Source organism: Coturnix japonica, chromosome 3, assembly GCF_054131305.1.
Source record: "Coturnix japonica strain WE chromosome 3, WE-NBRP24, whole genome shotgun sequence".
NCBI classification, from domain to species: domain Eukaryota; kingdom Metazoa; phylum Chordata; class Aves; order Galliformes; family Phasianidae; genus Coturnix; species Coturnix japonica.
The window spans coordinates 39900957-39927679 of record NC_140665.1 but is presented as its reverse complement, the minus strand read 5'-3'; the positions used below and the strand labels follow the sequence as shown (position 1 = coordinate 39927679).

General features: G+C 40.3%; 3 protein-coding genes across 9 annotated transcripts in view; 1 reads left to right on the top strand and 2 right to left on the bottom strand.

Annotated features, from left to right (window-relative positions):
• The window catches only part of WDR27 (WD repeat domain 27), a 54692-nt gene extending 48387 nt beyond the window's left edge, over positions 1–6305 (bottom strand). The window contains exons 1-7 of the mRNA XM_085541361.1: positions 5992–6305; positions 5005–5146; positions 3264–3388; positions 2720–2833; positions 2153–2204; positions 1050–1120; positions 83–197 (exon numbers count right to left, since the gene is read on the bottom strand). Of these exons, the coding sequence (XP_085397487.1) occupies positions 83–197; positions 1050–1120; positions 2153–2204; positions 2720–2833; positions 3264–3388; positions 5005–5146; positions 5992–6183 (811 nt within the window). The 5' untranslated portion in view covers positions 6184–6305. The remainder of the gene's footprint in view (positions 1–82; positions 198–1049; positions 1121–2152; positions 2205–2719; positions 2834–3263; positions 3389–5004; positions 5147–5991) is intronic.
• A 79-nt stretch (positions 6306–6384) lies between these two features.
• On the top strand, positions 6385–9777 carry C3H6orf120 (chromosome 3 C6orf120 homolog). 2 transcript variants are annotated; one of them, XM_015857982.3, is made up of 2 exons: positions 6385–6438; positions 7957–9777. In XM_015857982.3, the coding sequence occupies exon 2, from the start codon at positions 8004–8006 to the stop codon at positions 8559–8561; it is 558 nt and encodes a 185-aa protein (XP_015713468.2). In that variant the 5' UTR covers positions 6385–6438; positions 7957–8003; the 3' UTR covers positions 8562–9777. The 2 variants fall into 2 exon arrangements, with proteins under 2 accessions (XP_015713468.2, XP_015713467.2); XM_015857981.3 differs by having other exon boundaries at positions 6385–6654.
• On the bottom strand, positions 9740–26658 carry PHF10 (PHD finger protein 10). Of its 6 annotated transcripts, XM_015857977.2 has the most exons (12): positions 25804–26370; positions 23797–23903; positions 23492–23622; positions 22925–23008; positions 21461–21594; positions 21197–21346; positions 20236–20345; positions 19335–19488; positions 16777–16932; positions 11832–11940; positions 11390–11578; positions 9740–9968 (listed from the first exon to the last, which is right to left on the bottom strand). In XM_015857977.2, exons 1-12 carry the CDS (start codon positions 26296–26298, stop codon positions 9883–9885), a joined length of 1905 nt encoding a protein of 634 aa, XP_015713463.2. In that variant the 5' UTR covers positions 26299–26370; the 3' UTR covers positions 9740–9882. The 6 variants fall into 6 exon arrangements, with proteins under 6 accessions (XP_015713463.2, XP_015713465.2, XP_085397482.1 ...); XM_015857979.2 differs by lacking the exon at positions 16777–16932 and having other exon boundaries at positions 25804–26658; XM_085541356.1 differs by lacking the exons at positions 16777–16932; positions 22925–23008.
• Between the last annotated feature and the right edge of the window lie 65 nt (positions 26659–26723).

The window sequence follows — 26723 nt, the reverse complement described above, 5'->3', positions numbered from 1 at the left end:
TTCACGGTATAAAAGACGCATGCTCAGTAGTCAATAACAACTGAAATATAGCAAAACCAGCATTCTAGAAGCACTATGCTACCTAATTCTTCTTCGGATTTCCAGATTTTATTATAGAATTTCTCTTGCTCTTTCTTTAAGTCAATACGTGTCACACAACAGTAATTATGATCACTGATTAAACTGAAGATCCAAAGCTGAAAGAAAACATAAGAAAAGCAACTGCAATAAAATTATACAAATATGAGCTGGATGTTCAATATTGAAAACTGTTTATGTAACTAATGAATTTTTATTCATCTTACCTGGGACCTGAAATTACATTATATACATCTATATTCCAAAAATTATCAAAGATTTTTTCATTATTAGCATTTAGTATATCAGTAGTCATTGTCAATTTGAACAGCATGTCTAATTCCTATATGTCTGTGTCTTTGAAAAAAACCCTCCTCACAGTGTATTTCCTACAATTAAAAATCCTGGGTAAGCTGCATACAGTTGCTTAATGAGCCACATAAGATAATTTCATTAATACCTCTATCTTTATACCTTACTATATTTATGTGTTTAATTTTCTTCATGATCCACTGAATAGTTATGCAGAAGGAAGATGGCCTCTATATGCCATAGAAAAAAATCTGATTAATATATTCCTAACATTAATTAAAGAAAAAATCAAATGCTCAAAATACGTTTATTACAAATTTACTTAGAACTTCACCATGCTAAAATCATGGCCTCTCCAAGTTACGGCCATGTGCTTTATTCCTTGGCCAAAGAACGAGTATCCTGCTTTTCATCTTTTTTCTTTTAAAACAGATACTTATAGCACCTCAGTGTACATATACTTATTGATTGCAGTTCTAAAAAGTATTATGGTTTTGAGGAAAAAGTTAGCATTTTGTAATAAAGGTTTTATGTTGTTATGTTTGCTAAAATAATTGTAGCATTTTAAAACTTGTATGCAAATTGTGAAGCTTCGTGATAGAAAAATTAATGATAGTAAAGTATTTTGTCACATAGAGATTATTTTTTACGTCTAGTACCTGTCCTTCAGCAGATCCAGTGATGATCTGTCTCTTTTCTTCGTCAACTAGCAGACTTAGCAAAGGAAATCCTGTTCCAAAAATCTTGCAATTAGTTCCAGAGTATACATGAATCAGAAATGTTATTCAAAATTGATAGCTCCTACTTATAAAGAAAGGTAAAAACAGAATAAAACAAAACAGTGGTCTTCACTTTTTTTTTTTTTTTTTTTTTTTCATTGCCATGAGCTTTCTATTTCTAGATCTGTAGCCTGCCTTCCCAAACTGGTATAGCTGTGGTTTTTGGTAACCTGCTATCCACACTGCAGAGGCAGTGGTTTGCTGCACCCTTTTACCCAGGCTTAAATAGCAGTGTTTTTCAGAGCCCTGTTGGCTGTTCAGCTACTGTTATTCTCATGGCCTTGCACATACAAACCAATTCCATTAAAGCAACTGCCATAAGTAATCAGGCAGGAGTCATCTCTTCTTCCTCTCCTTTCCTATCATATGGTTTGAGCTTTCCTTTTGCTATGGGGCGTCTAATAATAGATAAGCACAAAGCTTAACAACCAGTTCCCATGTAGTTCCTGCCCCCAGTCACAGTGTGCTTCAACCTGCTCTAACTGCACCATAAGCAAGAACAACCAACACAGGATTGAAACAGGTTCTGGTGAAAACCACACAGTTACTTTCAGGAAAAGTTCTATTGGGGAGGGCTGCCCTTGCTGTGCAGATGTTTGTCCTCCTCTCCTTTTGTTCTCATCATTCTATAAAATGTAGTTTTTGACTTTAAAGTCAATGTATGCCTTCAACTACAAACCCTGATAATAAACCTACATATGAAACACTTAAAGAATTTCTTTTCATTTCCAATACAAAACATAAAAAGCACATAGACAATAGAACTATTTACACATCTCAGTAAATGCCAAATGCACATTCTGTACAAAAAACTGTTTATGAAAATACACTGAAACTATCTACCCACTTCAAAGAAAAATATATATGCTAGCATATAGTTTACTATAAATACTTTTACTAGATCAACTAAACACCTATATAATTATTTTATTGTTCAGATTGACATATTTTGCTATGCAAAAGTATAAAAAAGGGAAATATACCTGTAAATACTCCTGACTGGTGTATTAACAGTCCAGTGGAATAGTCCCATATCTTTAGGGAAAAACAAAAAAAGATAGGCACCTACTTAGATCTTTACGGAAAACACAAACTTTTAAAAGGCCATCAAGTGGTGAAAACAGGGATATGCAGCCACTGAAAGTGATGCAATATAGCAATGTTGTTTTTCACAGCGTTGGTTTATTTGCTTGCTTGTTTTTCATGTTGGGCTCTGATTAATTGATAAGTGCCAGAGTTCATTTGCCAGATCATAAAAATCACCAAAGTTAACACTTCACTACTGTTTTGATTATGACAAAACGTCAATGTTATTTTTAAAATATTAATAATTATTATAATTATAATTAATTTTTACAATAACTTTGTAAGCAATTCTTAAAAACAATGCTCTGGTCTCTATAATAGCAAAGATGACTTTTGCTTAACTTTCAGCAAATACTCTTAGAAAAAAAACAAAAAACAAAAAACAATATGAATTCAAAAATCCACTAAATATTTTTTTTTAATTTTTCTTTATTATTTTTAGCACAGCTCAAGAATTTCCTTGCCTTAAAGCTCCTGTCTTCAGAAATTGATATAAGCATATTTTTCTCCCGCGTGCAAAACTCAGCAGCAGTCACTGGAGCCAGGTGGCCATTCAATTCAACTGGTATAGCTTCATACTATGATTAGAAAAGTCAAAATAAAAGCAAAATAGATTTCAAAATAAAAACTGGCAATGGATTCAAGGTCTGAATAACTAAGAATTATTGCTAAAAATAATATCATACTTAGGTTCAAATTACAAATTCAGCAACATTTTTCTTAAGTCAAATGCAGCCCTGTATATCATTTTGCTGGCAGAAAACACATGTTGCATTTGCTTTTTCAAAGCAAGTGATAAACGAGTAGTTTTTCAGATGTTTTCAGAATGTTGAGATATTGTTTAACTTCAACATTTTTTTGGCATATCACTTGATAGTGCTATCAAGCATTCATTTCTATTTGTTTACTTCTAAATGAGAATATGAATATATACATTTCCACATCACGATCTTATTGAAAGTGATGAACTTTAGGAAATAACTGTGGCTACAAAGAATGGTATCTCACCTTTACACTTAACACGTAGATTCGATTTCCAGCACATACTGCCACTTGTTGATCATCTGGACTAAATCTTACATGAAGCACCAATCTCTGAAGAGTTCCAATAATAATTCCTCGAGGTGTTAACCCTGCAGCAATTTTATTATTATTGAGATTTAGCAAAATATAAAACTCTGATGCAGCAAGATCCTCAGAAACATTGCATAACAGCTATCTGCCAACACAGTTATACCAGTATCTGTCAGGAAAATATACAGAGTAACTCACCATTTAATAATATAGAATAATTGGGGTTGGAAGATCATCTAGTCCAATCAGCCTAGGCTGTTGGATAGCAAAGCACAGAATTATATACCAGTAACTATTCTCCATCTACCTTCTTGCCCAGACCATGTCTGGTACTCTCTGCAACACTAACAATAAGTTAGTATATAATAAGTATAAGTATAATAAGAATATCAAATCTCACTAATATTAAGGATAGAATTTTTGTAGCAGGATGGCATGTCCAGAGAACCTAGTAGTGCCTTATTCATTTTGAAGACTGGAAATCCCGATTCAAATCCAGCAGATCAACCATTGCAAACCATTGCATAGAAAGATGGTAAGACTGGCTTTGAGAACAGGCTAATTTTTCATCCATCTTATCACCACATCATTATGTTCATCTCAGTGGTTCTTCAGATCCACATTTTATGACTCTGCCTTCAACAGTGTGCACAGACTTTGGACATCTTATCAAGTCTTAGGATTCCATTGGCAGTGAATTAACTAGAACACAGCCACAACAGCTGCAGATGTTTTTTCCTAGGTTTTACCCTAGATGGTATATTACATATATAAAAGATTTATGTGTCAGAATTTATCAGCATGGAGAGATGAATCACACAAAGAACTCAAGTTCCTGGCACATTTGATAGAAATAAGGTGAAAAAAAATTGTCCAAGACTGCACAGAGAGCAGTCTGGGCAGAGACAGTCTACACAGCATCTGCTGAAAAGCCCATGGACAGAGACAGAAAAGTGAAAAAGAAAATCTAGCAGCTGTGAATGTGGCTTTCAAATGTCTTTGTATTAAATATACAGAGACTGTTTACTGATCTTCCACTAATTGACTCTAACTTCCATGTTTGTTTCCCCTGAATTCTTAGTCCAACTTCATGCCCACTCGCTGAATCATTCCCTGATACTCTATGTTACACTTATATGGATTAAAGTGTAATGATGACATTCATTATCAAAGTATTTAAAACATTCTCATTTCTTTATGAGTGCTTTTTTCATAATGTGTAGTTTTACACATTTGGTGTGGCAGAGTATGAAACACAATTTCTTCACATTAAATGACAGGCAAATCAACATCATTTTTAACAATGATGAGCTACATGACTCTTCCACAATACTGACACAAAAAGAGGGCCATAAAGCCTCTAAATCATAACGCTATAACACTGTTTTTAGGACAGCGTGTCACTGGGGCTCTAGTGAGCCATGACTTGCTCTCTTTCATTCTTCCTATAAGTTTCAGTCCATTCAAACTCCCATCAGCCTCCATTAAGCCCAGCCCAAGCCCCAGCTGCGGGTCAGAACCATGGCCAGCTCCCTTCCCTTGCTAAGGTGGTCATTGTTGAGAAACTGGTTCAGCACTGCTGGACTTATAGGTGGTGGTGCGTGATTGCCTTCACTTCACCTCTATATTATAAATATATTTATGTAATATACATGCTATGTAAATAATACTCTACCTCCTCGCAGTTTCTGTGTGCATTCATCAACATTCCACACTATCACATGCTCACGGGAAGCTGAGCAGACGAGAAGCGGACTGATTTTATTTCCAAATGACAGGGCAGAAATGGAGTGCCGATGTCCTAACAAACGTAATGGCTGACAAATGGATGTGGAAAAATGAGTCACTTCAAAATAAAGTTACAAACAGTGCAAAATTACAAATGGGTAACGTTTGAAAAATTAACAAAACAATAACTGGTTGAGTGGTTAGGCCCTGGAACAGGCTGCCCAGGGAGGCTGTGGATGCCCCGTCCTTGGAGGTGTTCAAGACCAGGTTGGACGGGGCCCTGGGCAACCTGATCTAGTAAATGTGTATGTTTGGTGGCCCTGCCAGGCAGGGGGGTTGGAACTACATGATCCTTGAGGTCCCTTCCAACCCGGGTCATTCTGTGATTCTGTGTGATTCTGTGTGTGTAACTGTTTCAAACTCACTTTCTTTCATTGTTCCAAAAGCCCGTAATAATTTACAATATAGCTGTGCTGGGATGAAGTAAACTTCCCTTGTAGCAGCTTGTATGGTGTTATTCTAGGTTTTGTGTCTAATTTGGCTATACATGGATAACACATAGAATGGTTTGGATTGGAAGGGACCTTTCATATCATCTAGCTGATGATATTAAAGGGACACCTCCCCCTAAACCAGGTTGCTCAGAGCCCCATCCAGCCTGGCCTTGAATGCTTCCAGGGTGGGGGCTTCCACAGCATTGCTGGGCAACCTGTTCCAGTGTCTCACCACCCTCACAGTAAAGAACTTCTTCCTAACGTCTAGTCTAAATCTACTCTCTTCCAGTTTAAAACTACATCCCCTTGTCCCGTTGCTACATGTGCTTCTAATTAGTCCCTCCCCAGCTTTCCTGTAGGCTCCTTTCAGGTACTGGAAGGCTGCTGTAAGTGCTACAAGGTTGTTCTATAGCGTACAGCGGGAGTTGTCATGGCTTTACCTTCACAGTGGAGCCTCCAGCTGTATTCCAGACACACAGTTCATTGCTATTGAGGGGGAAGGCGCAGTGCTGATGACCACACGCCACCTGGACGAGGCACCCGGGCAACCTGATCTTAAACAGAAGCTTTTCATAGACGATCTCAGTGTCTTTTCTCCCTCCCCACGAACGACAGCCTCCCTCGCTTTCCATCCTACAGCGGGGCACCGCCGGCGGCTCGGGGTCCGTCCCCAACGCGTGGGGGAGCGGGACGAAGCCGCCGACACCGGCCGCGTTGACACTATGGCAACGGCGTCGCTGCCGACGGGCCGCCGGGAGGGACAAGCGCCGCCCTTGTCTCGCGATAGCACACGGCTCAGTCTGCGGGCAGCGCTCGGTCCCGCCCGGCCCCACGGAGAGAGGCGGGGCGGCGGCGGCGGCAGCGCGGTGGTGGTGGCCGCAGCAGCGGTGAGTGGCGGCCGCTGTCCTGACCTGTCTGCGGCCCTCCGCTTCACCGCTCCCCCTGCGCGCCCCGAGAGCGGCGCCGGCCCGGCTGCTCTTCAGGGTCGGCCTCCGCGCGGCCTCCCCGCTGCCGTCGGGGTGTGCCGGGCCCGCCTCAGGGCGGGGTCCCTCCGCACCGCCCTGCGTTGCCGCACGTCTGCGGAGCCCCGGGTTGGGTCGGAGGTGAGCTGCGCTATGAAGGCTGTTCTTCGGTCGTTGTTCAGAGGGGTTAGAGTGGTGAGGCCCTGGAACAGGCTGCCCAGGGAGGTTGTGGATGCCCCGTTTTGGAGGTGTTCAAGACCAGGTTGGACGGGGCCCTGGGCAACCTGATCTAGTAAATGTGTATGTTTGGTGGCCCTGCCAGGCAGGGGGGTTGGAACTACATGATCCTTGAGGTCCCTTCCAACCCGGGTCATTCTGTGATTCTGTGAGTGCAGGGCTGTTCTCTTGTATGCCGTCGTTGGGGCCTTGTGGCTTGTGGGATCATAAGCTGGGAACTACGGGAAAGTTGTTTTGTTTTAATTACGTCTGTGAGCTGTAGAAGCTGTGCGATTGAAGTGACAGTGGAAGTCATGCAGTTTTGATGCTGGCAGGTTACAAACAGTTTAGTAGTAGCTATTAAGATGATCGTTCAGTCCTTGTGGAAGGCATGAAGTGCCAGAAGTCACCTGAAGCTTCAAAGCACACGTGCTTTACATTGACTGGCATTTGCATTCGGTCAGCTGAGTTCTTTGGAAGTCATTGATAAGGTTTAGGGCTGGTGCGTTGAGTGCAGCCGTTGTGCTGTATGTGCTGAGGCTGCCTGGATAGCAGCGTGCTACAGAGGGAAGGGTGCAGGAACCCATTGTGTAACAGCTCCTTCCCTCTCCAACCTGACCGAGCAGCTTGAGCTGTTATGTAGGTAAGTGCTGTAAGGAGCTGAGCATTCATACAGTAACAAACGCTTGATGAAAATACACAGAATCACAGAATGAGCCGGGTTGGAAGGGACCTCAAGGATCATGTAGTTCCAACCCCCCTGCCTGGCAGGGCCACCAAACATACACCTTTACTAGATCAGGTTGCCCAGGGCCCCGTCCAACCTGGCCTTGAACACCTCCAAGGACGGGGCATCCACAACCTCCCTGGGCAGCCTGTTCCAGGACCTAACCACTCTCCTAGTGAAGAACTTCCCCCTAACATCCAACCTAAATCTTCCCTCTTTTAACTTAAAACCATTTCCCCATGTCTTGCTATTGTCAGCCCTTTCGAAGAGTTTACTCCCCTCCTGGGTGTAAGTTCCCTTTAGGTATTGAAAGGCTACACACACTTCTTCAGCAGCAATATGCTGCTTTTGGTCAGAGAAATAATCCACATATTATTTAGTGCATTGTGTTTTCTCCGTAAGTAGCTGGTTTTTATTTAAGTTGCTTGACTTTGTGTTAACAAAACCTGATTCCTTCCAGGAATGGAGTATGCTAAATCTAAATTGTTTTGTATTTGCAGAGCACTGGACTTGACAATAGGAAGAATCAGAATAAAACTTAAAAGCCATGGCAGCACGCTGGAGGAGAATCCTGATAGTATTTGTGGCAGCTCAAGTGCTGTGTTTGGTAAATACCTTTGAGGAAGATGAGGTACCTGAGGAATGGATTCTTCTTCACGTTGTTCAAGGCCAGATTGGAGCAGGAAACTACAGCTACTTGAGACTAAATCATGAGGGAAAGATAGTACTTCAGATGCAGAGCTTAAAAGGCGATGCGGATTTGTACGTGTCTGACATGACTCTTCACCCCAGCTTTGACGAATACGAGTTACAGTCTGTTACTTGTGGCCAAGACGTTGTCCACGTACCTGCGCATTTCCGCCGCCCAGTGGGAATAGGGATTTATGGTCATCCCTCCCACCAGGAGAGCGAGTTTGAAATGAAAGTCTACTACGATCGAACAGTTGTACAGTATCCGTTTGGCGAGGCTTCCTACAACCCAGAGGAGATGGAAGCGAACCAGAAATACTCTCACTCTACAGAAGATGAATCTCAGGACGAAGAGTCTGTTTTCTGGACTATACTTATTGGAATCTTGAAGTTAATACTTGAAATTCTTTTTTAAATTGATACACGATGGACTAAATCACATTTCAGCCTGTGAAATTGAACGCGAGTAACTTTCTATAATATTTAATACTCTTTATTGTTTCCTGAGGAGGTGTTCAGGTTACTTTTCATAAATCAGAAGGAAAGTGATGGGGAGAAAAAAAAGCCATATTTGATTTTATATTATAAATTCTTTTCCCTAAGTGTAAAACAAGCAGCGAATACAGGATTTGCAGTGTTATTCAGTGATCAGGGCTTAAAGATGAATGTAGAGCTGGGGATCATTAAACAGGTGCTTAGGAAAAATGAACTCAATGATTTTCTGTCGTTGCTTTACAAAGAGTGAAATACAAACTGCTGCTCTGTAGTGCCCCCTCAATTTGGAGCATATTTAGAAATAAAATCCTGCTCTTCTGACAGCTTATCTTCAGTATAACTTGTTAAGCAGTGGCTTTGAAGCATACTGAAGCTGAGGGGCATAGGGTGAAGGAAGGAAAAACCAGTTGTGTAAGGGAATAGAGGGGCTGTAATTTGTCTGCTTGTGCTGTACATCCCATCAGTCATCTGTAAGCAGAGGCCTGTCCAGTCATTCATCACCCCTACAAATCCATGACCTGAATCAAATGCGCATTACTTCAGTATTACAGTAGGGAGGATAAGCCTTCAGCTGTTGGTACTTGTCAATAGAACATTCTCATTCCTCATTAAAAGCAGTGCAGTGTATAGTGTCTTAATCCTGAGAGGTATTTTCTTACATCTCCCCTTTATAGCCTTTTTGTGATTGATTTATTATTTTTTTTAATGTTTACAATCTTTTTTTCCCTGTAAATTTATATCAATAATTCATTATTTCGCAAAGAAACTTTGACATGAATTTGCAGACTATTGTTAAGAGAGTCAAACTGTGTTCACTTTTCCCTTGAAAGTTCATCTTTTTGCCTTGTTTGAGTCTTTGGAAATAACTAATTGCTATGCAAACAGTATGTATTTAAATAGCTCTGTAATTTTCTTTTCACAGAGCTTACAGACGAGTGCACTGAAATATACAAGTGTGGTACTAGAATTTTATACAAATGGTGCATGTGCCATTTAAATTGCATTACGGAAAGGCTTTTTCAAATAGGAATTGGACTTTTGGTCTCAGTAGCTAAAACAGGACGTGATCAGACACTTGTCTCACAAAAAAAATGGTGATATAGCCATAATTAAAAGTTTATTTGGTAAAAAGAAAACCGCAGTGGTATTGTTCCTCTTAAAAGTGGTTGGTTAAATAGCACCAAGGTATTGCTTTAATTTGTGCAGTTAAATTTTGGAACAGCAAGGGTGTTTAGGGGAGTTTAGCCTTCCTTGCTGTTTTTCCCCCTTCTTCCTCCTCTTCTGGGTATGGGAGGGTCTTTCTGACAACAATCACAAATCCAGCGACCTAAGAAAAGAAAGTTATCAATTAATGGGAAACTACCTTGTTTTTGTATTCACTCATCTAGTTGTGCACCTTTTAATAGGCTCTCGGCAGTTGGTAGCACTTCCTTTAAGGTACAAAACCAGCTCTTCTTTAAAACGTTAAGTATCCTTTCTAAAAGGTACAGAAAGCATAAAATTCACCATCCCTTGCAGACTCACTGCATGTAGCAACTGGTTACTTGAGCACTTGTGGATCTCAAGAAGTGCCAGCACTGCCAAGGCAGCGGCTATTAGGAAAGAACTAGAACAAACTAGAAGGTTGGGAGTTGGATTTTCATATGAATAACCGCAGTTCAATATTAGGTGGTTACTCACAGCAGAAAAGAGCGGCAGTTAAAGAACGTTGCTATTGTGCTTCAGGGTAGGAGGGCCTGTTTCCCAAACTAATGTGAGTTATTTCAGTGCATTTGGGCAGCACATTAAAGTAATGGCAGGGGTTCAACACCAGACTTTGTACTAAAACTCATTAACTGAGGAAACAGTAATGAGCTGAGCAAAAAGCTGGAATATTAACTATTTATATCACTACAGCTGGAATCACCAAAGCTGATTTTATAAGTTTTGTAGGAATATTATCTATTTTGCTTAGATTCTCTCCTCAAGTCAGAATGAAAGTTGAATCAGCCGCAGAACCTGGACTGAAATGACAACAAGCTCTAGTGCTTCCCAAACAGGTACGTATAACATATTTGAGGTAGCAGTTACAGGGAATACTGTCACTGAATACTTCATCACAAACTGAGCATGGATTTACTATCATGTGAAAAGCAATGCTGCTACCAGTTATTTCTCTGAAGTTTTCTTTACACTGCCCTGAGTTGGTTGGGAGATACCAGTGAGCAGGTGATTTAAAGGTATAAGCTGCCTGAAATGTAGGTACCTCACTTCCAGCTTTGACATCTAAGAGTAAAAAGGGTAAGGAAAAGCATTTTAAAAGGTGTTTACGAATACTATATTAAGCATACTTTTTAATTTAGGAATTAAAATAATAGCACACTTTATTAATGTGAAAGCTGTATTCCAGCAATACGCAGCAATACTGGTGTCTTTACAGGTCTCTTTTATGAAGAGAGGTAATTATTCTCAGTATTCTGTGGAAATACATATTTAAAACCAAATAGCTCCCAGTGAGTCTGGATTTTGTTGTAAAAGCCAATTGTGTTTCCTATTCAAAAGCTGCCAGGTTAAACTGTGCACAACCAAATATACAGAAATAAAGCCTATGACAAAATGAGACACCCTACTGGATGCTTTCCAGCACTATTGCTCATTCTTACCCTTCACACTGGTTTTAAAGCTCTCTCAATAGCAACACATCTATTCTGACAGAGAATCCCCGGGACTCAGAGGAGGTGAGAAGAGAACAATTAAATTCTTTATTACCTGAGGGAATAGCGTCAAGCCCCACACAAAAAGTGTGATAACCACGGTCACATACATCACAGAACATCATTTCTTCTTCGTGGTGAGGCTGCCCACATATAATGCATGTTTTACACTCCATACATTGCCAAGGGTAAGTCTTAATCATAGCAACAAGCTCCGGGGTCATATCAAGGCAAGAAGGGTGGCCTAGATTAAAACCAATATCATTACTAAGTCTGAAATGAAACGTAAACTTATTTAGACTGCTTTTACAGAAGCTGAAGCCGAGCTCACCTCCTGGTGAGATCTGACAGTGCACTGAACGTATAACATTAAATAGGAAGCTTTAATGAAGGAGAGAACAGGCAATGGAACCATTGTACACAAGTACAAATATTTCCACCAAAAATCTGTCAGAGATACTCCCTTAGGAATCCAGTTAGTGCATACAGATACTTACCGCTGTTGTCACACTGGGAGCAATGTATAAGAGCTTCAGCTTTTCCTTTCTTGTTGGACTCCTTACCCTTCAGACAAATTCCACATATAGCATTTGGAATGACCTTTGGCTGGAAGGGTAGAAGAGGACTATAAATTCATTCCAGAAGAATTCACAGATTTAACAGGAAACGTATCTCCTTAACTCTTAAAATTAATGATTTATCTGCTGCGTGAACCTTAGTACATACGACAATAATTGATAATGAGTGATGTTTAAATAATCCTTGATTAACTATGTACAGTTACACACTTGGCATGTGTGTAGCGAGCACCGTGTAAATTCAACTGGAGTAGAGCACGTAGTAGCCTTCTTCCTCTGAATTCATCAGCTAACAGTCCTCTACATGTCAATTACACAATGTAGCATTAAAACTATCAGGGTTTTTGTATTTTTTTCCCCAAAATAGAATACTTCCTTATGAACATCCATGCAGATTTCCCCATGTGGAATAATTTAAATACCATTTTCCCTTTGTGTCGACTCTAAATAAACAACTTTAATTATAAAAATCAATAAACTAGATTTTTTTATATCTTTAAAGTATCTGATTAACTATGTTATACACTGCTGCCCTTCCTTCTTGTGTCCGATCCTAACTGCAGTAAGAAATACACATCATTGTATCTAATTATAGTTTTGTAATACTACTGAGAGATCATCTGGAGCCTATTTGGGTGCATGAGATGCATTTAAAAGGTAAGAAAGGAATAGGAACCTGTTAAATTGATTAATGTTTATGGATTAATTCCGTGTCCCAAACCAAAAGACAAACCAACAGAGTTCTAACTCAATGATGATCAAAGATACAAGGCATGACAATTTTCAGAAACACCTTGATGAGGACCAAGGAACAACCAGAGCATTATCAGCTTCAGACACATTTCAGCACATTGTTTTGACCACTGCTTAATTAATTTAAACCCAATTTCTCACTAATTTCAATACAGTCCTCACTGATTTTAATGACTATCATCAGAGTTTTGAAAACTAATGCTGCTGCAAAGGCACAGCTACTAGAGGGAATTCAAAGCATATCCCATCTTCTGTGGAACCAAATGGCTCATTGGTAAGCAAGAACAATCCCAGTCAATTACCAACCATTTGTGGGGAGAAGAATGAAGTTTAATTAAAAAGAAATAAATACATTATATATAAAAAAGCACTAAAGTATATGTTTAAAAACAACAAACGAACAACAAAAAACAGAGATCTCTTGTAACACAACTTATATTTCAATGTGTCTATTGCTCCAGCCAGTTTTAATTCTAGTACCAATATCTAGCCAAAAAGATAATAATGATCTGAGCCCATATTTAAGTAGTCAGGACACATTGCTTAAGGATTTACGAAGTGTTCCATCTGTTTAAGTTAAAACACAGCTACTGTCTCTGATCTTGACTGGTCTAAAGAGTTTTACCTCAAAACAAAACACCCCACCATAGCAGTTCTTCATTGGTAACTTCCTTCAAAAGATGACAGAGACATTCATACAGACTTTTTTTGCTTATTTATTTAAAAAAAGCATAGTCAACCTGTTTTATACATAAATATAAGAAAACAATAAAAGAAGTCTAACATTCACAAAAGTCTCTACAAAGTAATAAATATAAAGGAAGCAAAAACACACGTAAAATCTTTTGCTGTTAACTATTCTATGTGTCCTACATGTATACCTTTATACCCTGCTCCTGTCAACAAAAGTGGCACATGTTGCACCATCTACCCTTCTGTTGTTTGGCCTACATCCTAATTTATATCGTGGTTGTGTTTTTATCTATTTTCTAAGTAAATCAAGACTTCCTAGAATAGCAAGTGCACTTCTCTAATCAGACTTCTAATTTGTTATGAAGTTATATCTCGCTGCCTTTAATATTCAGCAGCGTACTCCCTTGTACTCCATCAAAACTAAAGTGAGCTACTTTTCTGGTCACTGTACTTGCATCAGGGTACGTGCATTAACACTCTGCTCTATGTATTTCTAAAGTCAGACACTGATACAGGTGCATTAGTTAAAACTGCTCCCATCTACGCTTACTTCATTCACTAAATTGTGTTTATTAGAAATCATGCATTTAGGGGATGGGTAGGATGGGAATCACAGCCTATTCATAACACAGTTCCAACAGTATGGAAGTAACATTTTTGTGTGTTTTGTTGTGTTGTTTTTTTTTTTTAATAAAAAAGAAAAAAAAAAAAAAAAAGAAATATTTCACATTTTTTAACAATTCAAGTTCTGCCACCATCAGTGGCTTTTAGAAACACCATGAGGAAGGTGTTACCAAACCCAAATGGGAGGTCACAATATCCATCCCATCGATTATATGTTGCTCTGTACATATTCATCTAATCGAGGTAATGAAGGGGGAGGAAAAGAATGCAGGTCAAACAGGTGATTGCTCTGTCAGTTTTAATCTCCATGCTGCTGTGCTGCAGCTCTCAATGTCAGCATTCCAACTATGCCATTTTTGTAAGGTCTTATTCTGAACACAAAGCACTTGCATATATGTAGACCCAAAATAGAAGTGTTGTAAAATATAGTTTACTGATATGTTTCAGTTTTATGTGCAAAAAAAAAAAAAATCACCCAAAAACAAAAAACTCCTTTACTTTCACCAATACCCTGTGTGTGCAACTGCAACAGCCAGTCCTGCAGCAACAGAGACTTGCTACTAGTAATGTGACAAAGCATCTAACACAATCCAACCCTTCTTTGTTTAAGAACTGACAATAAGAATGCCTCCATACAAAATACATTATTTCTTTTACTTAAAAATAGCTACATGGAAATGTGTGAATCCTGTAATACTCACAATGTGGCTATAACTACACATTTGCATTCTGATGCCGTAGCAATTATCCTTCAATTAAACCACAAGTAACCAAATTTACTGTCCTACAAAAATAGTCAGATATAAGAGAATGATACAGAACAAAGGCATTACAAAGTTTTAGAATTCACAGGGACAACATTTTAAATCAGTTAAGCCTTCAGCTCGAAGTGCCTTGACATTCAGGCACACGTGGCATATCATTATCTGGTGATTTTAACTGACTAACAAACAAGAGTCTTTCTGTCTTGCCAGCTAAAGCAGCCCATATAATTGACTTTACTGAAAGCATTTAGACACTCCCATGAACAAGAAAGCCAGTCCTCTCAATACCTAACAGAGCATCACCACCTTGACCTATCAACAGGCTGATGGCTGATGCAGGCAGGATACAGCTGCCATTGAAAAGATGTGGCACTCTGAATTTGCAGTAACAGATTGTTACTCACATAGTCAGTGATTTTGAACCCACAATTGCTATAGGAACCCATTTCCAAAATGCAGTGCTGTATGCCACCAATATAACTTTTTTTAACGTTTTGTTGTTTTAAATTCCTTTCTCTATGCATTCAAAAGGCCATGCATAGATTAAATTAATCAAATACACAGAAATCTCAAAGTTAAGTGAAACTTCCTTATGTAAACCAGTGGCACACAATCTCTAAAATAAAGCGAAACAGCAAAGCTCAAAGAACGTCAAGTGCCACTGTAGGATTTCATGTTCATGGGAACATAGGTATGAATTCTGAGTCTACAACAATTTGTGAAGTCACACATGAAAAATAAACTTATGGTACCACAGTCTAAATCTCCATAGTTTGCATATTTCTTTTAAGTTTATGAAAGACAAAACATAATCGGAGTTTGACATCTGTTATGAACTTTTACAGTTATTGTATGGAAAGAAAATTTATCAAAGCTGCCCAATTCTTGCTGTATATCATCTTCTTAGTTTATAGTTTATTTACAGTTAACTCGGTGGCTACAGATCAGTAACAGTTTTGAATACAGAATGCAAACCATCAACAGCACACTCTTGCTGAGAAAGTTTCCTGATATGTATGATCTTGCCACTGACAAAGTTTTCTTTTTCATTAACCTCTCTTAACACGCACTCCTGTTTGTTCTACAAACCTTACATTAATGCAATGTTTTTCTTCCCTATAGGCCTATTCCTGCTCCTGTATATGTCAAAGGAAAACTGTTGTTCCTTTCAGTAGAACAGGACTGGACAACATATTTTAGAAGTGTTAAGTTACACTTCTTGTTAAGCAGAAAAACAATAATGATAATGCATGTCAATTTCTGCTTCTTCTTAAAAAAGTATTTTTAATCACTCTATTTTACCATCTCATTTTTTTATTTTTATTTTTTTTTACATTATTCTCCAGTAATACTGATGATTTGGGTCTTAGGTTTGGCAATCGCTGCTTTATAGCTCAATTGTATTAACATCCTAACCAAGTCAGATAAAAGCATATTGCCTACAAACTTTTCCACATAGTATGAACTACATAAAAAGCTCTCTTTCATATAGTGTTAAAGTGGTTATGTAGTGTTGCCTGTACAGCTGTAGCAAGCTTCTTGCCTTTCATCCTATACATCATAATATCTCAAGATGAAAGACTGTTTAAAATGAACATTATAATAACATGTTCAGCCACATAGCTGCACTTTACAGCACTGATCTCTAGGTATGTACTAAACAGTACAAAAAAAATAACGGATACCAAGTGCTAGTTTTGAACTGGCAAGTAATTCTGACTGGCATGTCAATGTCAAGGCAGACAGAAAGATCTAGAGTTCCAACGACCAAACCACAATGGATTTTTCTAGTGTAACTGCCTAGGAATTGGAGAAGTTAACAGAAACAAAGGCCGCTGTATAGCTAGAGTACAGGAGAGGCCCATGTGAAATAAAAGCAAAAAGGAAGTAAGGAAGCAAACAGATGGAGCACACAACAGGAGAGCAGCGAGTGAAATACAGCAAGCAGAAGTTCCGTAATACTGAAAAACAAGTAGTTCAGGGAGAGGCTGGTCAATAAAGATGTTCAGTCAGGGGCTTTTTTCTTCTACCTTGTACCCAGGAACTGATTTGGATAATACAGAACGTTTGGAACCATCTTTTCTTGGAGTAGCACTTTTGTCTCTTGTTTTTTGTCTTCCCTGAAAAGAATCCTCCTGGTTGTCTGTGGCGCAATCACCTTCAGATACATTGCCAGACGAATTGTCCTATAATGAAAATACCATAGCTATATTTTTTACTTTTTTGGATAGACAGACAAGTCTTTTGTATGGCCCTTAGAGCCAACTAAGGTAAAAGAAGGATATATCTTTCCTTCTACAAAAGCACAGGGTACATCACGATACAGAACATCTTTTCTCATAACCTTCTTTATCTGTTTGTTTTCATGCTAAGAGACTGGCATCAGCAATAACAGTAATGCTTTTTCAGTTATCTTGATAGCATAGTGGGATACACTAGTTCTTTGAACCATTTTCCTTTGAAAGTCAGCAAGAAATCAACTATATGCAAGATGTTGTTTATATTACAAAGGGCCAGCAAAAGTTAAAAGTGCCCTGGCCATGCATTTAAAGTGTATTACCAAACAGCACTACGTCAAATTAAATACGTGAAGGTTTTTTTCTGCCACCCTCATCTCATATTTTCCACCAGGAGCACCCTAAACATTTCATGTTGATTGCAGCAGAAGAATGCCAAAGGCAAAACATGCTTCAGTGTTTAATGCAGAACCAAACATAGATTTCATGCTGCAGTTAAATATTTTTTTTGAGGAATGGGAAGGTAAGAAAAAGGGGAAGAGGTTCAAAGAAAGTGAGAGACCAACATAAGCATAACTGAGAGCAGCAGCACAAGATTGTTCTCAGAGAAGCATTAATAAAGGCCTCCAAAAAGCTCCAGCAGAAAACAATACAATCAATCACATTTCTTACACTAAAAACTGAAAGGCCATGTAACAATGGTGCTTTACAGTAATAGGCACTCTGTGCAGAGTAATCCGCCTATGCCCCAGAACCTAAAATCCAAACAACAGACATAGGACAAAAGGAGGAGTATAACAGAAAAGCAAAGCTAACTACATGGTAAAAAGAATGCAGGTTTCACAGCTGATGGGTGTTTTCTATTTATTTATTTATTTTAATTGTGGCAGGGCTATTTAGGATAAGTCCACTAAAACACAATAGATCAGGGAAACTGCTCCAACAATTGAGAGGGGATAAAAGGAAAAGGCATATCACAGGACTCAACAGGGAGAATGGTAGGCAGCTCAGGACTCAGGAAGAGACTTGAGAATTGCCTTCTTTTGCGTTCAAAAAATATTTTGCTCAATGATTACTAAAGAAGCCCTGCTCTATACCAAACTCACTTCATAAGAATCTCCTTCATCTTTCACACAGAAGCACATTTTCCTTTCTGTGCTCTCTCATCAAAAGCCATCTGAACTTCTGTGGAAAATGAAAGGATAATCTCCTCAGTCCAATTACTTTTCTTTGCCATTAAATAAAAGTGGAAGCCAATAGAAATGGGAACTAGTAAGAGGTGATTAAAGACCAACTATTAAAACAAATAAACAAACAAAAAAGCTCCACAACCTGGACTATGATTAAATCAAATTTTTGTATTGAAATGTAACATGCTAAGTTGACTTTCTCTTTCCCCAGAATAGAAGCAAAAAGGGCATATTAACACTACCACTCGCTAGCCTACAAGCTGACCCCTTCCATTCTTCTTTAGTTATGAGTATTTTGTGAATATTTAACAATATATGTTCCTATGGAGAAATTTCACTTTTTAGCTTCTATCAATTACCCACTGTCTACCATTTTAGTCAGCTGAACTAGAAATTGTTAAATGCATCTGTGAATCTGAGAATTAGGGCTCAATTTCTACAAAACAGTCAGTAGCAATACAACAACACCAAAATGACAATAATTTAGTTGTACCCGGATAGCTCATCTGAAGCACAACTGTTTAACACTACCAAGGTAGGTATGTGAAACTTTTGCTTATATTCTAGTAACAATTAATTTGAAGTTTGCTTAAGTAAAAAGAACATATGCACCTACTAAAGATGTATCAAAAAGCAACAATAAAACTGCCTTCAACCTTCCTTTAAGCTGCAGCAATAAAATAACTGTTTCTGTATTTAATGCTTCCTGCTTCTACTTCACAGGGAAACAAAGTAAGCAAGACTAATAAGTCCTTTCCTTTAGTAATAGGATACATTCTATGAAACTAAAATAGCAAAAACATGCTGCGAACTGAACTGAAATTCACTCCTCTCAGAAATGCCAGCAGACAGATCTATCACCTGAGGAAAAGGCTATAAGGAAGGTTCTTCAAAACCTATTTAGAAAGAAGAAAAAAAGGGCCTGATATTCCAGAGATTTGTTTGACTTACTTTAAAAACAGAGTAAAATGGAAAGTTGAAGAGAAATGTTATAAAATAAACAGAAGTACTAAAAAGGTGGGTATTCTGAGTTTACAATTCTACTTCATTTTGCAAAAGTTAAAAGATTGTAATAGGAAATTACTGAAACTACAAAAAAAAAAAAAAGGCAAATAGAAAGGATTATTTTTGTTGTTGAAGAATACTTTCAATGTGTCTCACCGAATTGCCTTTGGTTTTCCGTTTCTCGTCACCTCGCCCTTCCTCTGCATCATCTGAATCCCCATCACTGTCTAATGCAGGCAGCTCTGGATCCAAAGGGGGTTCATAAAGAGCTGTGTTTAATGGTAAATAACGAAGTTCATCTGGAGAATATCTGAAGGTAGTAAAATAAATAAATGAATCCCTGTGTGCTTTATGCGTAAATATTACTCACAAAATATGTATGAGAATTAGAGAGAAAGAGTAAGAAATGTAAATAATTCCAACCCTCCTCTTAAGGGAAGCACATATAGACATGCACTTCTCAAAATATAGGAAACTTATTTAGTTATCCCCACAAATGTTACACTGTTTAGTACTTGTCATCTTTGTGTAGGTAGATATTCGTGGAACACAGGAAGAGTATATTTGCAATGTTGCAAACCTGAGCAATCATAAAATACCTGAATGCCTACAAATTTTTGATCAATCCATGCCAACAAACCATATACTTTGTTAATAGAAGTACATAGCATCAGTTCTAACCCATAACACACAAACGGCTGGGGTCCAAAGCAAAATAAGTAAAGATGATAGATTCCAGATCAAGTTTCATGATTACTAAAGGGGGAAAAATTGCAAATAAAAATAGCTACAGGATAATGTCAAGATCTAACCAGATTATCTGAGCAGACCAAATTCAGGCACCACAGTACATCAGAGAAGGAGACACTCTAGCAGCAAGTACTACATACATGATGTTGACAAAAGCCCCCATGCTGCAGCACATTTATTAGACTAGCAAGGGCCTCAAGCATAAGAGTAATTCAAAACTCTGCTGCAAATATACTCAAATGTTTTCCACGAGCTAGATGTAGAGATCAGTTCAAAAGAAACAGCAGCTGCAATGCTTTTAAAATACCTTTTGTAATACTCCTGGAACTGGCCGGGTATGAGAGCCACTGGATAAGGACTAACCTTTGTTCTCTCCGTAGGCAAGATTTTGTATTTTCCTTGAGGCACCTGGATAATCTGTTGTTTAACACAAAACAATGAAGTTCTTGTTTTGTAAACTTTTGAGCTTTCCTTACCCTCCATTCCCTGAAAATATTTATGGGTGTGCCAGTTTATGCCTTTTACTCAATTAGAACAGCTACCTGAGCTCTCCCGCGGAAAATTCAACTCACTAAAATGACGAGAGCTCCCACCCGTAAAACAGTATTACAGATTTAAGTCTAATCAGGATGTGCTTGATGAATTGAAAGAAGACTGTTTCTAATAGTACAGTATGTAAAATAATTTAAAAATAAAAATCTAGGAATTGAAGCAGTAATCATAAACTTCTGTGAGAAGTATCTTTAACGTTAATTATTATTGTGGGTAGCAACAACACTGCCATCTAATGCCAAAAATCAGACTGTGCCACTAAAAAATCCCACAAATAACACAAATACAGGGAAAAAGAATCTTAAAGAAGCCTTCTTTCCTTAGAAATGAGTCAAATTAATTACCCACCATCTTGTTTCTAATGTATCACTGTCAGGAAGATGTCACCTTTCCATAATATATTACATATATATTCCATAATATATGTAACATCTAACAAAAATAAGGGCATAAAGTTCGATTCAAAGCATTCTTTCAGATAAACAGCTTAACTTTTAAGTAAATAGATTGTTCAGAGAGAATTTTAGAAGCGTTCCAGAAGAGAACTGGCCATGTACATCAACAGATATAACAGAAGCTTCTTAAAAGTCCATATGTCTCTATAATGAGACTAGTGAACCCCTGAATGGTAAGATTGTTAGAAAGGTTCTAAGAAACACCCTTACTAAAACAAAGATCTACCTTTCAACATTGATAAAAAAACATAGTTTGCCTACATGTGTCTGTAAATCAAAATAGGCTCTTCTTTCTTCCATTCGCTCTCGGTTTAAATTGCTGTTGAATTCTGCAGCCTTCTTGGCAGCTTTTTTAATATATTCTGGAACTTTACTGGCTTCTACTTTCTGTGTGTTCTGCTGCTGCATTTGCTGAAACAAAAACAATCTTATTAACTTACACACATTTCACCACCAGTTTGCGAACATTTGTTTTTATCTTCCATGCTACAAATCTGGTTCACTTAACATATTCTATTTACTTACAGAGTACTCTTTGTAATGATCTGTTATTCGCTGACGTTCTTTCTCTTGCAGTATAACAGAATACTCAGCATGTTTGGCAGGGTATTCTTTAATCATAAGATCAATTACTTCATCACTACGCAAAGCTGTTAGACCTAAAATAGATAAAAGCAATAATGATGCTACCTGGCAAAACCAACCGTGGGTTATTTATATCAAACAATCATCAAGTGAAGTTTTTGAGCAGCTGAAGACAATAACCTACAATGCACGACACTTCAGCCTCTGCCACATAGGAGTGAACTTATGACATTTAGCTTTTGAGGCTGATTAAGGTTTTGCTTCTTCCCAAGGAGGAAAGATTCTTCCCTTGCTTACAGCTACAGAAGCTAAACTTCATCTTCACAGTGACTGTCACCTACTAAACTTCCCTAAGAGGCAGAACTTCTGCTGAAAGCAGGACCTGGTGATGTTTGTTTCAGTTTCTTGTACTGGTGAATGGCCACCTTCACTGCCTCGCACTATTTTAATTACAAGGTCAGGTTCTCTGTACAAATCAAAAAAGAATCACTGTGAGGTCAATTCAGAGCAACAAACTGCAGACAGATGCCTGATTCCTGATTAAAGTATTTCAAGTTCAAAAGTCAGAACATGTCATTTTGCAGCTATCAAGTCACGCAGAACATCTCTTCAAAAGATTCCAATGAAACTAATACTGTTTACAACAGGACAGAAGTTGGCGTATGTTATCACAGGGACAGCTGATGCACCACATGCCTCTGTTGTATATCTGAGATAGAATATAGCATTTTGCTTCTACTGATAAAAATTAGATATGTGTATATCCTGCATATTTAAGTAAAACTTTCAAGAGAGCTGGCAGCTGAGAAGCAAAGGCAGTGTACCAAGGACTGTTAATTTATAAAGTAATGTAATTAACATCTGCACAGATCCATGGGTACACTGGGAAAAAAAAAGTGACAGGCATCCAAGTCACACATATTAGCAGAGGAAGAACAAACACTTGAAACTCTTCCAATATAAATTGCATTAATGACAATGTTCTATTGCATATGCATTTAAGTGGCTTAATATTCACCCTTCTGACATCTAAGACATAAGCTCAACTCCATGGAATACACTAACGTTTGCTGAGTCACTACAAATTCAGCCAAAAATACAGATGGAGTTTTAATTTAAAAAAATCGTGCTGTTCTTTTTCTGTTAAGGAGAAAAAGGTACTAAAAGCTAATTTACAACATAGGATTTACTAAGAAATTGGAACAAAACTAAAATTTATGTTTTTATGATCAATATTGAGCATTGATATCCTTTGGCCAGTTTACATAAACAAAAATATAAACTAGTTTTCAGGTCAGAATTTACATTTTCATTTGCAAGTGATTCACTTCTCTACCAAAACTGAATCACATTTTCAGTGTGTCATTTTTTATACTTTAGTGAGGAATCTTATTCTTCTCTTACCTAACGTGCATTGAGTCTCTGTGATAACATTTAGTTCTCTGAGGTAGAGTTTCTCCTTGTGAGACAGATCTCGTCGTTCCAGATCTTAGGGGTAACAAAAAACAGCAACAAAAGCATATAAAGTTACTCAAAATCCCCCATAAATAATGTTAAAGCATTTTGAGAATTTTCAGGTAATGAGTCTGCACCATACAGAAAATGAAATACAAACACAAGGCCAGCTTTATAGTAAGAAATCACCAACTAAATACTTTGGAATTAAGCTGGGGTCAGTCTTCAAAAGCTACTTACTGATCTAACACTCAATTCATTCTTTTGTATAGATTTTTCAGTGGCAAGACTGAAAAGTCTTAAATTACATAGAATTCCTACTTGAAATCTGTAGGATATATTTTCAAAAAGCCAGTAACAAAATCACAAAGTTGAACATACAGAACAGAGATTCACTTTTGCTATGATATTTTAATTAAATGGACCATTCTGTGGTCAAAAAGACACAGAGATTACATTTAAAACCTAAAAAGGCAGATTTTTAGAAGAAAGACTTTTAAATATATATATGTATACCTGGATATTTTCTTTTAAAGGAAGTCACACCCAAATATTCACTAACTTGCTCCTGAAGCATATAGTACTCCCCTGTTTCATCTGGCGGCCACTTGTACTCTATCAGGTTTTCAGCAGGAAAATAGCTGTATCTGAGTGTAAGAACAACATCAGAAGAAATCAAAGAATGCTGGGAGAAAAAGACCAATAGCTACTTGCACCACTCAATTCAAACAGTTAAACAAAGAACATAAAAGCACGGAGAAGAGCTAATGCTTCAGCATATCAAACGAAACAGTAAGACTAGCAATAAAAGGCTGTATTACCCGAGGTCCTGACTAGAAGTCTCACAGCTCCGAGAACTGTCCCCTGAGCCCATCCGCCGTCTTTTCGACGGCTGGCTGCCATCATTGGAATTTTCTTCAGTGTCATCCTGAAACAAAGATGAAAACAGATATTTATCAATTTAAAGCACTCAGTGGGTAATTTAAAACATCAAAACCATTCTAATATGAAGTTTAGACATACCTGAAGGACTGAGCTGTTCAACAATAGTCTCTACACAAAACTGACAGGATAGTTTACACAGCAAACGTAAGAACTGATAGACAACTTATGAAAAGATGGAGTAGCAAAAGCTTTTTGTCAATGAAGGGATTAAGAAAATAACCCTAAAGCCACTGACTAATAACACTATATGACTCATACCTATTCTTTGCTTGTTAGCAACAGATCTCAAAGCATCTAGTGATCAGAGTTACATGACTACAATTGAGAAACAGAAAACAAAAGCAGTTGAGCAAGTTGCACATAGTGAGCAGCAGTAGATCCAAGAACAAAACTACCTCAAATAAGAGAAACCATGGACTAGTATGAAAATATCATTAAAATAAATGCCAGTTCAAAAGAATAATAAAATGCAATGTTCAAAATGTTCATACTGATTCTCACTGAATTAAAGTACCCTTTTGGATGGTTGCATTAACAGCTTTCAAGCAAAGCAGGTAACTGTAGATATATATTTTTTTGGAAGTTAGTGTCAGCCCTGAGCTGATTTGATTTAGTTGGTCAGCTTCTGCCAGGCACAGAAAGTCATTTAGTGTCCATATGATCCCATTACTGAGGAATTTTGGTCCAGGCTGTTTGACCTGGATCTCAAATTTCCACTTGGATTGTATTTATAAGTATGGGAAAAGAAACCGCTTCTCTTTTATTTTTTCAGGTATGCTTTGCAACTCTCTTACTTCCTCAGTTGGAAGCTGGACTGAGACTGCTCTTTGCTACAACTAATCTAAGTCCACAGCTCATTCCTTTCTATCCACACAGCACCCTGATGCACTGTAGAGTTTAGAGCTGATGGACATAACTACTAAAGCCATGTTTCCTATAGCAAAGCTGACAAGAAACTTCAAAGTATTGCACCGGTTGTCTCTTACTGCATCGAAGTTTTCCCTTTCTGAACACCGTGTTTATAGTACATGAGCACCCACACCGCAGGAGGGACAGCTGCCTCTGCCTCCTCCGCTTTCAGTTTCGCTCACAGAATCACAGGATGACCCGGGTTGGAAGGGACCTCAAGGATCATGTAGTTCCAACCCCCCTGCCTGGCAGGGCCACCAAACATACACCTTTACTAGATCAGGTTGCCCAGGGCCCCGTCCAACCTGGTCTTGAACACCTCCAAGGACGGGGCATCCACAACCTCCCTGGGCAGCCTGTTCCAGGGCCTAACCACTCTCCTAGTGAAGAAGAGTCTGCTCCGCAGACGAACACAAAACACGCAAGGAAACAAGGCAGGACGGTGCAAAGGACTCGGCAAACAAGTGAGAACACGACAGTTCAGTCAGAAAAGCTCAGCCGAAAGAGGCCTTGCCTTCCCCTTCCTTCCCCGCCTGGCAGAAGCACGCCCAGCACAGCCGCACTGCTGCCTGTTGGTTGGCTCTTTAAAGTTACAGAGCGAAGTCTCCGTACGCCAATCAGCTTCCAGAGCTCCGCCACGACGCTTTATTTTGTAACTGGCAGCCGGAACTACCCAAACCTCCTCCAAAAGTGCCCAACGAGCCGTGCCCGCGGGGCCGCTCGCAGCCAGCCCCAAACTTGGCGTGGTGCGGCGGTCCGGCACGGGCGGCGCTCAGAGGAGCCACGGCGGCCGCACGGGCGCTCGGCCCCGACCCCGCGCCACAACTTCGCCGCGGCCGCGGGAGGCCGCCAACACCCCCGGGCGCCCCACCGCGAGGAGAGCCCGGGCTCAGAGCGGAGCCCCGCGGGGGGGGGGGGGCCGGCCGAGGCCTCCCGCCGCCCGGCCGCAGCCTCGGGCCGCCCGCCGCGCTCACCTTCAGGGACTGGTTTCCGGGCGTGGCCGGGTCGCTCTCGCAGAGGCGCGGGGACAGCACGGCCGCCATGAGCGCCGCGGGGGCCGCCGCCGGCTGGGCGAGGAGAAGCGCCGCCGCCGCGCGCCCCGGCCTCGCGCCGCGCCCGGCTCCGCCCCCCCTCCCCCTGCGGGGGGTGGCAACGGCCCCTACCGGCCAGCCCGGGCACGAGCGCGGCGCCTCGCGCAGCTCCTGCTCCGCCCCCCTCCGGGCTGCCCGCGGCGACCCCGGCCCGCGCCGCCGGACCGGCACGCGGCCCGCCCCGCCCGCAACGCCGCGAGGGCCCGGCAACGCCGCTCCGCCGCCGCTACCGCCGCCGCAGCCGCGCCCTCCTCCTCCTCCTCCTCCTCCGGCCGCCGCAGCCGCCGCCGCTCGAGCGGCCGCGCGGCCCAACCGCGAGCGCGGGGCCGATCCGCCTCGGCAGCGCTTGGGTAGCAGCGCGGCGCGCAGGGGCAGCATCCCCACGGCGTGGTGGGCGCCGAGCGCCGCCGCCGCCGTCCGGTGCGGGAGCTGGCCCCTGCAGGGCTGGGCTGCTCCGTCTCCGGCGCGTCAGCCGGGGACGAGCTACGTTTGTGAACCATCCACCAGCGCAGGAGGGGTGTACGGGGGGCGGGGGGGAGCACTCGCAGGAAGCCGGTGCGAGCGCTCTCCCCCCCGAGGAGGGCGCTTGAAGCCGGCCCCGCCGCTGCGCGGAAGGAGCGAACGCGCCGCCGTCAACCCGCACCCCCTCCGGCCGCGCCCGTCGCCGCTCCCCCGGCCGTACCTGGCAGGAGAGCCCCCGTCCGCTCCGCGCCTCGGCCCGCACGCGGCCCCGCCCGCACCGCACCGGAGAACAAAGCGCGAAGCCACTCCCACGCGGGGACCGCAGTCCCCCGCCTCGGGCC